Raw genomic sequence first — 14477 nt, 5'->3', positions numbered from 1 at the left:
TTGTTGTTTAATACAATTTCAGCCCGAAGGCCGCACATACCTGTTTTCCATTAAGCACGATTGGCCCTGTGTGACGACTTAACTGATGACACAATGGGTAACACCTCACTGATGACACAATGGCTTGATTGCTAAACTGGATCCGGCCTTTTCACGGGAAACGCAATGGAAAATGAAATATTCAACACACTGATGCTGTATTTTTGGGCCTTGTGTTGATCGATATGACTTTTACATTTATGTGACAATCTTATATCCATGGAAGAGACATTATAATGGTTATGTTACATTCTTATACTGAAGTGACTTTCGTATGTTGATTTGACATTCTTTAATTGATGTGACATTTTCATGTAATGTGAATTCTTATATCAATGTGACTTTTTAGTCAGTTAAACAGTAAGTTATTGCGCGAGGTCTTTAAGATACAGACGTAAATTTTTATTATTCGAAAAAGGGATGTTTGATATATGTTTATACATGCATGCATGTCCGGATAGATACCGTAGTTCCTATATTCTGAGGAATGGATGAGGGGTTATCTTTTGAAGTTTAAAGTGACACTCGTTTTCAAAATCAATGAATACACAGGTATAACAAACATAAATTTTGAGTGATACACCTTTAACTACTTACTGAATAGTGCATTTAGGGAAACTATTAATTTTTAGTAACAAGATTGTAACCGTGTACTTAATAGCTGAAAACGCAAAAATATTAATAGATTGGTGAATGCTAAAAGATTTACAGTGATCTTCTACAGTCTAATAAGGTAGATATACCATGTTCTCTGTGCATTATTTCAAATTAAACTTAGTATCATTTATAAGAACCATTGTTTTCGAAATATATTCATCCTTTTTGGTATATCAAAACGATTTTTTTTAATTGTGGTAAAATATATTTGGGAGTAAGAGTGCATCTTTAAGCCCCGCGTGCATCGCTACGGTAACACGTTTCATCCACCGGGTGTTTTTCGTGGGCGGCTGTCATTCCTATGAAGGATATATGATCAAATCTGTATTACCAATAGTAAGAATTAAGAGGCGCAATTAAGACTCTTTAAAACTTTGTAATTATTTATTTTTGACGACTGGTAATATACAGGTTTGATCAGGGCATGTGCCGGATGGGCCGGCAATATTTAGACAGAATGGAACATTATGCTCGAGCTTTTCAGTGTTGTTAAAGTATTTATGTAGAGAATTTAAAAGAAAATATATGCGTTTGTGTGTGCCACACTGCTCCAACATGTGCCAAAATAAATATCGAAGTCTTGCCCATGTTTGTCTTTTGTGCGGAGGGACGTAAAGACTATCTTTTACAGTATTGTTTTGTATTTAACTATTTTGATTTCGTTTGAACTTAATAAATATTAAACTATGTTTTCGTTATGTTTAATTCTTTGAGGAACTAATATTTCAGTTTTTTGGAATACCCTATAAAGGTATTGAGAAAGGACCAAATGTGAATTGGTTACCCTACAGGAGAGGTGTTTGCGTGCAACTACTATTTAGCAAGGGAAATTGCCTCGTTTTAAGAAAGCCGACATGGAACTTGTAGTGGCACTCTTATGATAAATTTTGACTGATAAACCTTGAACTACTTACTAAATCATGCATTTATAGAAACTATAAATAACTGATAACAGGATTGTAACCGTTCATTAAATAGGTGAAAACGCACCCCAAAAAAGATTCGTGAGTGCTAAAAAATTTACTGTGATCTACTGTGGTCTCATAAGGTAGAAATACCTTGTTTTCTGCACCTTTCTTTTCAAATTAAACTCGGTATCCATCATAAGAACCATTTTTTTTCGACATTTATTCATCGTTTTGGTATATTAAAACAATTCGGTACATTGTGGTAAATCTTATTTGGGAGTAAGATTGAACGTTTTGACAACTTTTTTTATATTTTGTCTTGACAGTTGAAAATAAAAAAATCGCAGTTTTTTACATTTAAGAAAAAAAAAATATGCATTTTTTTAACCGTTATGTCATAAAACATAATTTTTCGAACAGAAATATGAAAATCTGCGATCTGATCTTTTGTCAGCAGTCGTTTATCATTGGTTTGCAGATACTAACACAAAAATGTACTCTTTCCAAGACAAAAAAAAAAAGTTGTAAAAACGGTATATCTGTGAGAAGGCAGCTTTAAGTAATTGTGTATACCAAAGCAATAATGTAGAAAAAAACATACAAGAGATTACACTTATCAACGCTCAACCCAATGCGAAAAGCGTGGACATATGGGGACTTTAGACAGCGCATGAATCCTGACAGGTGGGAATTTGAAATATAATAATCATATGACGCAGAAAACATCATTTAACGAATGCTCACTTCGCCATTCTTGAAATTATAAGTTATTGTCATGATTTAAGCGAATCTACTTGAAGTCTTTCCAATATACTTGATATGTGCAATCAGTCGAACGACCTTATAGAGCATTGTATAATCAGTGTTGAGTCATTTGGTTTACTTCTCTGGATATATTAGTGAACTCTATATATATTCACCTCAATGTACAGTGTAAGTATCAGTTATATAATAGATACAAACTATAAAATTGGTGTTCGTCCTAGCGAAACGGTTTCTGTAAGAAAAATCAAAATCTCATCTCCACCCACATTTAAAATAACTGAATGAAAATCTAGCAATAAATTCATATTGACAAAAAGGGACACATCTTGACATTCAAGTGATCAAAGCTGGTTATTTAATTTGCTTGAAAAAAAAACCTGACAACAGAGAATGAAACAAATTTGGCTGTCCTGGGGTGATGGGCTTTGTCTTGTTAGTTAAAGTTTATCAAGGTCTGCCCGCGCCCGTTGGCTGCATTATGGCTTGACCCCGCAGTGACCCATCACGACTTAAATTGTGTCTAAATGCTATAAGTAACATCAGATAGAAGTGACACTAATTTACAGTCAAATCCAGACATTGGAAGACTTGAAGGAATAGAGTGAGATACAAGAGATCCGGATGCGATACCCTAGCTCTTTGCGAAGAGACCTCTTGGTTCTTTAACGTGCTCGGTGTGAAGCACCGATACACGGGATACAACCTTTCTGGGTTGAACCAGTACTGAGTACACCACTTTTCCAAACACTACCCTTTAAATGCCAAGCGCCAGGCACGGGAGCTACTTGTACTAGCTTTAAACGTCTTTCGGTATGACGCGGCCCGGGATCGAACCCACGACCTCCCGCCCTGTAGGTTGACGCCTTAACCACAAGGCCACGGAGGGGTGATTGGGATGGGTTGTAATTCGCACACGTACAACGTCAATTCGGGGAGTGCGCCGATATGATTGTTATTCATTCTAGGTGTTTGGCGCATAATGCACAGCCCCGTTAAGAGCTACCCTGATCTTTCACATGCGCCAGCGTATAGCACTGTGACATGGAACCCTCATTCAACCTCCCATCTGGTAGATAAGTATATTTGAGTGGTGCCGTGGAGAATCAAACCTGCAACCCCTGGATTGACAGTCAAGTGTGTTATCACTAGACCACGGATCTGCTACTGGGGTGATAGAATATTATGTCCTTTAATGCATATGGGCATTCAAAATATGTACATGTACCTGTAGAGGAAGTCAATGCTACACTAGCAAAACGAAAGGTTCACAGCACGTTTTATTACAAGAAACACTATAAAGTTTGTATCACAATATAAAAAGGTGTGAAAATATGTCATTCATTCAAACTTTTACACATTTTCTTCATCTAAATATGTATTTCAGTTTTGCAATAATTTCCATTTCAAATTATGACATACAAATACATAAACATATGTTTAAGCTTGATATTTCTAATTTTAACACTTCCACCGAATATTTTGAATAATTTGTAAGCCACAGAAAGGTCATATTTAGTGTTCGAAATTATATTTTGTCCAATGGGATGGCAGTATTTTTTCAAACCTGTCGTATATTCATTTGTTAAATGAATTTTTATCATGTGAATCGGTAGATTTAAACAGAGGCTGGGCCAGTAGACAAATATAATTTAGATCACTAAGTGGGTTAAAGGGTTTTTATCATTATCCTTTTTCCAAACTTAAACTTAAATCATTACTTAGTTTCATTTTCAATAGAAGTAAACTACATTAATATTAGTACAAACAGAATTGTGTGAACAGGAAAATTTTAAGCGTGAAACAACACAGCACACACTACAGTACATTCTACACTACTTTTGTTAGTAATCTCATATACTGAATTGCGTATGGATAAAAAAGTTAGAACATTAAAACACACCCTAATGGTACAATATTTTGTGCTATTACCGGGAGGGCTTCACTCATTAGTAATATAACTTGAAGAAACTAAAGATTGGATTTCACATGAAAAAATCTGAATGGTACATGTATGTGAACATGTGTATATTCCAGTAATGGCTTGTTTTCTACAGCAGACATTTAATCAAAATTTCTGGCATGTCGATGTTGGCTTTAAAAATTATGGCAAAAAAAAAAAAATGGTATCAAAAATAATAATAATGGAAGTTGAAAAAAATAATGGCTTTGCAATGTTTTTTCAACCATAAAACCAGTGAAGTCTTTAGGACTGAAACTCATTTTAAAACGACAAATCTATATGTCATAATTATACATGCACCCTTTGGTGACAAAACATGAAACATATATCAAAATAATTTCTTTCAAATTCTCATTAAAGCATCACTCATATTTACGCAACAATTACACACAGTAAATTATAATACTCTTCCAGGTTTGTTCACAGAAAGCCAAACACACAATCAAAATGATTATAACTATATTGTGAATAGTCGTGACCTTGTGGAATGTTTGATATATGATATATTAATCACTGTATGCATGTAAAAAGCCATCAAGCAATTTGTTCCATCATTTTATGACGAGAGCATCTCAATTCTCCATTTAAGGGACTTGCTCAATTATATGATTTTATCATCGAGTTTAAAAAAAAAAAGAGTTTGAAAATAAAACTGACAGATACTCCTTTGAACAGAATGTTGTAAAACAAAGCCGAAAATAATTAAATTTTCAATATCGTTATCATGACTTTTGATGAAATATAGTATTTTTTTCCATATTTTTCAATAATTATAAACAACATGAACTTATTTGAACATTTGAATGTGTTTTATCATATCAATAACCATTTCCTTCATTTTTTTCGAACAATGAACAAGTCCCATTAAGTGAAAAAAACAACTCCCATGTAACTCACACAAATTTAGAATTATTCAAGAAATAAATATAAGTAACATGTTATTAAAGAAAAAAATCTGTGATGTATAACAAATAAATTAGAAAATATATCTATCTAAAGAAATGATAAGGAAAAAGAGAAGGTATTTGATACAAGGTTGGTGTCCCTGCCATTTGCCTCTGATCAACACGTAATACAACATTTTGCTAATGCATATTTTGTTCCGTTCGATGAGCACTTTTATGAGCTACCATTTATATATAAGTTTTTCATAACAGCAGGGATGATAATGAAACGAAAATCCTGATCCTGAAAATCAATTCACTGTAAGGATTAGATTTTATATCTTGAAATATCTTTAATGTAGTGACTTTTGACAGAAATTGTGTAAACAATTGTTAACACAATATTTGCAACATGCACGGCCATTTTAACCACAAATGCTCTTCTAATAACATTTGAACAATGTGATGAAGATTTGCAATCTCAGTCTCAATACATTAGTGTATATTGCCCCAGGGTTTAGGGTCTTAGATCCATGTTGAGATTGTTTTAAAAGTCATTTATATCAATGTTCTTTTTACTACGTTACATTTACTGCAAAAACATCCAGGAATAAACAATGTTAGAAAATTTACAGAAATCTGAAATAGAAAGCCGTCTGTCCTGATTTCAGGATCGATCCAGAAAATTATCATCGCCGTCAGTCCTGATTTCAGGATCGATCCAGAAAATTATCATCCCCGAATTAACACTTAATGACTCATAAACAAATAATTCTACAAACAATCTAACACAAAATAATTCGAAAATACAACTTAACCAGAAAAAAAAAAAGATTTCTTATCTAAAAATGTTCTTTCAACCAATAATTATACACAAACAACAATTTTCGCAAAATAAAAGCATGGCACATTTAACTTTTAGAACCTGATGATAATTAAAAACTGTAAACATTTCATAACAAAACTATCTGTAACTTTGTCTTAAACTTTCCGTAGCGCTGTCATGCAACAATAAATGTAAACCAACTGACATGTAACAATAATTCGGTAACTTACTATCTTCAACAATACTCGTTTTACATAGCGATGTCACTGAATACACAACGAAACTAACAAGTGAAAAATAAAAAGAGGACACAGATAATGGACTACTAGATAGTTTGAAATCATAGTTTTGCTAACAGTGAATATCAAAATACTACTAAAGACTTGTTTCTTAAAAAAGATGTTGCATTTGAATTTTCATTTTATTAAGGGCATTAAAAAAACATTTGGTTAAGGTCACATGAGCCTATCTACAAAATAGGCAAAGGGCGCAGACCCTTCTGTTTTTATAATCATTTGGTAAAAAAAATAGCCTCAGCCAAAATTTATAATTTTATAAAAGACAGGTAGCGCTTTTAAGAAAAAAACATTTTCATATACTGATTGCCATACATATATATGGCTACAACTAATATTTTAACCACAAACAACCAAAATATAAGTAACCTATACAATTTAACTTAACCTTAACAACCAGGTTGCATCTTAAAATTCATCATCATAAAACCTTGATTTCAAACTACTCAGTACACTACACATTGGATGGTTGATCACTGGACGTTTCTCGACTCTCACGTCGCGTCTACAGTTCGTCCTTCTTATCGATCCATTCTTTAACACTGTCTAAATCACTGTCAACCTCATCCTTGTTAAAACTGGGCAGAGCACTGAAATATAACATTGCATTATAATCATGATGTTTTTTTCCCTGCTTCACAGGCAAACAATATTAAAAGTTACGGGGTTAGTAAGTGACCGTATATGGGCTATACGGGGCAAAGGAAACCATATGGTTTCCTGCGAACCTACTAACCCCGAACATATATATCACGTCGTTAACCTGTTTACATGTTTCAATTATTCATTGGAATATTCATCAGAATTGGACAATAGACGCTATTTTGGTACGATATAAACTTGGTGACTGACCCAATATGGAAAAATATGGGGTCACCGTGTAACAAGCCGCGGTGACCAGTGGACCAATGGCGTTGTGTCATTTATGTTTGAGGCGTGATATAGGTTGATGAAAAAAAAGGTGACCCAATTCAGAAGTTTGTACTGGTTTTGTTCTTTAGGTGCTGTAGGTGTTTTTCTTTTGCTGTTTAAATTCCCTGTATTTAAAGTGACACTCTTATTCAAAAACAATACATTCACATCTATAACAAACATATTTTTTGACTGATAGACCTTTAACTACTTACTAAATAATAAATTTATGGAAAATATTAATTACTGATAACAAGATTTTAACCGTGTATGCAATAGAAGAAAGCTAAAAAATATTAAATGTTTGGTGAATGCTTAAAGGTTTACTGTGGTCTGCTATAGTCTTATAAGGTAGAAATACCGTGTTTTGTGCTCACTTATTTCAAATTAAACCCGGTATCCTTCATAAAAACTATTGTTTTCGACATATTTTCATCATTTTTTTAAATATTAAAACAATATTATTAATTGTGGTAAATCTTATATGGGAGTAAGAGTGAATCTTTAAAGGAAATTGTGAAATGTAAGGTGTGCATTAAAATCAGCTTCATTAACTAACTTTTTATAAAAATTCAGCATGTTCAAGCTTTATTAGGGACTACCATGAAAACTGGGAATTTAAAGGGACTAGAAACCAGATGATACAATTGGAAGAAAAAAAGAAAAAAAGAAAATTAAAAAAAAATACATAAAATTGATATTGTTGTGTACAATGCATTGAATCTTACTAACTGATGTATTACATTGCTTATGACACATGTAACATTCACATTTTTAAAGTATTTTCCAATTCAAATTTTATTTGAATTGTATTTCACGTAAATACCAGTAATTTTAAAATAGCATTGGTTTATGTATCTGTACTTTTCACGTGACTATCACATGCTAAATATACACACTATAAACTGGGAAAACATTATGCGCAACCATTTTTAAATGGGAAATTCAGCTGAGACAGAGACAAAATATTCTTTGAATCAGTAGAAGTGGCGTATTATCAGCCACATACTAGCTCATATCGATAATTCTAGCCTTGTTTTGAGGATATACTATATTTGCTTATTTTAGAGCATCTGGTCTCTAGTCCCTTTGATCATTTATTCCTTTGAAATGGAATAAAAATATATATGATGGCTGTTAGCAAACCTGCTGGTTTTTATATTTCTAGGCTTGTTTTGAGGAAATACTGACTCACTGTCAGACTGTATTTGCCAATTTTTGGTCCATCTGGTGTCTAGTCACTTTAATCATTTATTATATTAAAATGGATTTAAAATATATATATTCGCTGTTAGCAAACCTGTTTGCTGCTTTTAAACAATGTTTACTTACTTCACCATAGCTGCCGTGACTCGGTCCAAAATACCACCTACAAAAACAAATAAATAAATCTTAACTCACATACATTTGAAAAGACTATTAAATCTAATGATTACTTTTATTGATTTTCAAATCATTTTATCGATATTGTGTTATTTTAAAGGATGAAAAAGCCTTTGAAATCAATGTTTAACAATACACATGCAGAAATTTTCATTTAAGGGCTCACTAAGGGAGGCATGCATGAAATAAAACTTCTCAATGTTTACATGTGAACTTGAAAGAAGACAAATGTCTTATCATTATTATTTGTTGCAAAACATACCTTTTGTTGCTAAGATTTTATGATTGTTTAATTACCAGGGTAATTTGACACTAAACTTATGAAACAGATAAGCGGAGACTTAAATTTAAGTATAGGGCTGGTATCCATGAAACATCTTACGTCATTTCATTATTTAAGTCAAATTTTTAAAATATTTAGCCCAATTTAAAAAAAATATAAGTGATTTTCGAATAAAATTTTGTATATTCAATAACAACGTATAATGATAACGTATTTCAGATATTATTAAGAAATTATATCAAATAAGCAGTGAAATACTTAACTAAGGAAAATGACTTACCGGTACCGGTAAGTTAGTAAATGACTTATGTTTTATCAATATCGGACCTTGACTGATATTCATAAAAAATCTCAAGTCATTTTCCAAAATTATTTACTTCACTTGTCATTCACTTCACTTGTCATTTTATATATTAATTTCTGAAAAAGTGTATTTTCATCGTCTTTCTTCTAAACACATGCATTGATATTAAAGTACTTTTGGGTTAATTTGACTTTGAAATGTTTTAGAAACTGACTTAACGATATTTATGAATACCCAGGCCCTGATGATTGTTAAATTAAACAAACCTGGTTGGCATACAGCATCGCAGACCTTGCAGAGATGGCAGAACTTGCAATACTGAAATACAAAACAACATGGTAATAATTATAGACATTTAAGACATTTCCGTGTAAAAACCTTTTCTTTACAAATCAAATAAACAGTGTATACATAGTTTCGTTGTGAGATGCACAAATTCCATAATCATATTTGTGACAAACTGTGGGAGGCGCCAATGAAATTTCTTTTAATCAAACTATAGTAGAGTTTTAGCCAGGATTTAAAAGGACAGGTTGATGCAGGAAAGGGACAGGTTGATGCAGCAGGAAAGGGACAGGTTGATGCAGCAGGAAAGGGACAGGGTGATGCAGCAGGAAAGGGACAGGTTGATGCAGCAGGAAAGGGACAGGGTGATGCAGCAGGAAAGGGACAGGGTGATGCAGGAAAGGGACAGGGTGATGCAGCAGGAAAGGGACAGGTTGATGCAGCAGGAAAGGGACATGGTGATGCAGCAGGAAAGGGACAGGGTGATGCAGGAAAGGGACAGGTTGATGCAGCAGGAAAGGGACAGGTTGATGCAGCAGGAAAGGGACAGGGTGATGCAGCAGGAAAGGGACAGGGTGATGCAGGAAAGGGACAGGTTGATGCAGCAGGAAAGGGACAGGGTGATGCAGGAAAGGGACAGGGCGATGCAGCAGGAAAGGGACAGGTTGATGCAGCAGGAAAGGGACAGGTTGATGCAGCAGGAAAGGGACAGGGAGATGCAGCAGGAAAGGGACAGGGTGATGCAGGAAAGGGACAGGGTGATGCAGGAAAGGGACAGGTTGATACAGGAAAGGGACAGGGTGATACAGGAAAGGGACAGGGTGATGCAGGAAAGGAACAGGTTGGTACAGGAAAGGGACAGGGTGATACAGGAAAGGGACAGGATGATGCAGGAAAGGGACAGGTTGATGCAGCAGGAAAGGGACAGGGTGATGCAGGAAAGGGACAGGGTGATGCAGGAAAGGGACAGGTTGATGCAGCAGGAAAGGGACAGGGTGATGCAGCAGGAAAGGGACAGGGTGATGCAGGAAAGGGACAGGGAGATGCAGCAGGAAAGGGACAGGGAGATGCAGGAAAGGGACAGGGTACTAAGGGTATAAAGGGCACACTGAATCAAGCTATGAAACACTAGCACATTATGAATCTCACACAAAATGTTAGAAATTGTGTTTAATTGAATTAATATTTGGTTTCAACTGAAAGACTATCAAGTGTGTATGTATTCCTGTAAAGTGTGTATGTATTTATAATCTTATTATAAGTTTTAAACAAACAAAATAAATGCTTGACACTCATGAGCATTTTATTCTATAAAGGCAGAAGGGTGCCTTTGCTGGTCTCCATGAGGGCAGAAGGGTGCTCCTGAAAAAGGGCAGGGTGCAGGACCCTTCCATAATCCTTAAAGGGACTGTACACCAGATTGGCACCAAAAAAAGTTTTTTCTGTAACGAATCCCAGGACAATTATTTAATAAAATGTTTTATTCTTTGATATCATATTTGATAAATTGCTGTCGCCAAAATTGCAGTCCAGTGTTGTATCCACTGTGCTACTGAGACTTACCCTAAACATTTGGAATATTTAAGCTATATACCTAACTTGGTAATACCACGTGATAACATCGACTAGCCAATCACACATAAGGGATGATGTCTACTAGGTAGACATACCTAGTAATCTTTTTGAAGGGAAAAATACGAAAAAACTGCGAAAATAAACTAATTGTAAACTATGTGGTACTTCATTTAGCAAGTTTCAATGCATTGTACACACGATACTAAGTTTATGTCAGTTTTCGACAATTTTCTTTTTTTCTCGCTATTTCATCATACGGAGTACAGCCCCTTTAAGCTAAAACCCTTCCATTGACTACATTTATCCTAAACGAATAAAAGAAATATGGACAAAACAACTTATAGGGCCTCAAATAAGAAAGCATCCTTTCCCTTTCTTGCAGCACCCTCCTTAAAAACTGGCTTAAATCCTACTTCAAGTTTATAATAGTTACAAACTACAACAAAAGTAACAAATTACAATGTATTATACATGTACTCAAGTTCAAAACTGCAGAAAATTTCCCAGAGAAGCTAATGTAATTCAAAACAAAATGATATAAAAATATTATAACAATATGAAAACAATTCTTGGTAAACCGGAGCTTATAATCAATATGTAATGCAACTACAGCTAAGGCATATCATTTTTCTGTCATAAATTACTTCACAGCTACTTCACAATGCAAGTAACGACTCATTTTTCGAAATTCTTGGCCGTAATTATTAGACAATGATGTGAATTTGCCGTTAGATAAAAAGAATCTTGCATATGTTAACCTTGTGTGTTTGAGTGTTGCCACTTGACTTTGTTTCTCTGATCAAATATTTAATTGATTATTTCTGTGCTGCATTAATATTAAATTCACAGAAGTAACGAGTGAACGTAAAATAATAATATATTGAAAGTAATTAAAATGAAATAAAAATAAATAACTAAATGTAGTCGCATTAAATATTTCTCTTCCTGTATCTGGCAACTGGTGTTTTTTATGAGTGTTTATTTAAATTCAAACGTCCTTACAGTAATCACCGATTGCAAAAAACACACTTTAAATTGACTTTCAATGGCTTCATTACTTTATATCCTTGATGTGTGAGCATCTATTTAAATGACTGATCAAGCGATAATTGACATAGCTATCTGCGTTAACTGGCATATTGTCCCATTGTACTTATTGTCATTAACTGCGTGACGTAGATGACACATAGCACAAAGTTGGCGCATGGTAATTTTACATACGATTTAGGATCGCAGTTGAGATTTTTTTTAAAAAATTAAAATAAATCCACGATTTGTAATACCAACAATATTGTCCTTTTTAAAAAAAAGAAAAAAAAGTCACACTAAGTTTCGTGGTTTTTCAAAAAAAGGCCAATTTCGTGGGTACTGAAATTCATGGATTTTCTTTTTTTAGAAGTTTAAGCCCACAAATTAAATGTTTTCACAGTATAATCCTTACCTTGTACATATGGCTGTTAGGCTGGGAAGTAGGGGTCACACAAGGACACATATCTAAGAAGATCAATTTTATTATTCATAATCCTTACCTTGCACATGTGGCAGTTTGGCTTGGTAGCGGAGGTCTCACAAGGACACTGCTCATCACACAGTGTGCAGAACTGAAAAAATATAATCACATCTTTTTACATATACTGTATATGTGGGATCTTTGATTACAAATTCAAAAAGTTTCAGGACCATATCCAATGGACATTTACTCATACAATGCTACAACTCTTTTCTGGGATGAAAGAAAACTAGAAATGTATTGTATTTAGCGCTGATTTTTTAGGCCAATTTCCAATGCTTACACATATATTTTTATACTAAAGTTAAAAAGAAACTTTTGTTGGAAAAAATGTTGAGGACCCCAACCTTATTTTCTTATGGAAGACTGCGTTTTGTTAAAGAACAACTCCTTATAACATTAGTTTCTTTTTTGTCTTTCTTTTAAGTATTCTTGTTCATTTCTAAACAAAATTTGAAATCCCAACTTCAGTCAAAATGACACAACTTTCCCAAATAGAAAGACCATGACCCGCATCCCAAACTGATGGGAAAACAATGATTGTACATTTTGAATACTGTCAATGTATTCCATTATGATTGGGGCTTTAATTACATGTATATTAAAGGTAAATTTCAGATATTTTTTTCCAAATCAATGTCTGAATGATAATTGAATGAAAAAGTTATTTCATTGTTTTATTCTATTATACATGCATAAAAGCAATGATTAATAGATTTGCACAGTTGCAGCACAATTAGATTTTTTTTTACAAATATTTAACAGCTTAAATTAATTAAGATACAACTGCTTAATAAATTATTTTTAAATGCAACATGTCAAAGTATAAATGGATCAAAAAGCATACAACTGCTTAATAAATTATTTTCAAATGCAACGTGTCAAAGTATAAATGGATCAAAAAGCAATCAATATAAAAACCAATATTAACTGTCATGAAGACAAGTATTTACATGTACAATGTACATGTACATTTTACAATATAAAGCATGTCCAATGGCCTGTCTATTCTCAGCTCGATCTATTTTAAAAGAAATTGTCAGAATTTCTCTTATTTATTTTAAAATTAAATTAGAGAACATGTCCTGTCCATAAAGTTCCTTCAATATTGACATACTTGACTTCTTGAGCAAAAAAGGGATTAATAATAATTATTATCTTTCAAGATACTAAAGTCAATAGTATAGTGGTATGTAACCATGCGATATCCAATCAGAATGTGACACACTTTTAAGGTGTTCTCAAACTATAATTTTAAATCTCTTTCAAAAAAGTTTTTATCAAGTGTTTTGCCTCTCCAGTAGCACTGCGATTAAGTCAACATCAGTAATACATTTTATCAGAATTATTAACTCATCAAAGCATTTAAAACATTAGTATACAATGCTGATTTTGGGTAAATACTGTAAATAATTTTGAAATGACCCCCGAAGAGTCGCCCCTACCTTGCAGTGGTCACAGTAGGTACACAATGAACCCTTTGCATATTCTAACTTCTCCTCATCGACCTTCGCTTCCTCTTGGTCCATTTCTTTCACTTTCTCTGTCCCTGCCGAGTGACAGAAAACTATAAACACAGAAAACACAATAAGAACCACGGAAATCTTTGCGACGTTCATGTTGCCGGTTGTCAAGGTAGGCTACTCTGAGTGTAAGTAGCAGGCAACACTTCGAATATTTCCTCATTTTTTTTCTAAAAGACACGTATATATGCAACTGAACATGTACGTAGTCTCAAAGTTTGCTTGGGGTCTGACACATGTCATTTTTTCTTTTCTTTCGTAGCGATGGTCGAATAATGATACATATCAAGTATCTAGTTATAAAGTAAGTCACTATACTAGAGTAGCAGGTTATAAAATGTACATGCTTGCATGTATATTGTAGATT

General features: G+C 33.6%; 1 protein-coding gene across 1 annotated transcript; it reads right to left on the bottom strand.

Annotated features, from left to right (window-relative positions):
• Positions 1-3628: 3628 nt before the first annotated feature.
• On the bottom strand, positions 3629-14228 carry LOC128209752 (sarcoplasmic reticulum histidine-rich calcium-binding protein-like). The gene is made up of 5 exons (XM_052913939.1): positions 14033-14228; positions 12607-12678; positions 9484-9535; positions 8580-8616; positions 3629-6925 (listed from the first exon to the last, which is right to left on the bottom strand). Exons 1-5 carry the CDS (start codon positions 14204-14206, stop codon positions 6841-6843), a joined length of 420 nt encoding a protein of 139 aa, XP_052769899.1. The 5' UTR covers positions 14207-14228; the 3' UTR covers positions 3629-6840.
• Between the last annotated feature and the right edge of the window lie 249 nt (positions 14229-14477).

The sequence above is a fragment of the Mya arenaria genome, chromosome 11, assembly GCF_026914265.1.
Source record: "Mya arenaria isolate MELC-2E11 chromosome 11, ASM2691426v1".
Lineage (NCBI taxonomy): Eukaryota > Metazoa > Mollusca > Bivalvia > Myida > Myidae > Mya > Mya arenaria.
The sequence above is the reverse complement of the archived record's forward strand: the minus strand, read 5'-3'. Positions and strand labels throughout refer to the sequence as shown.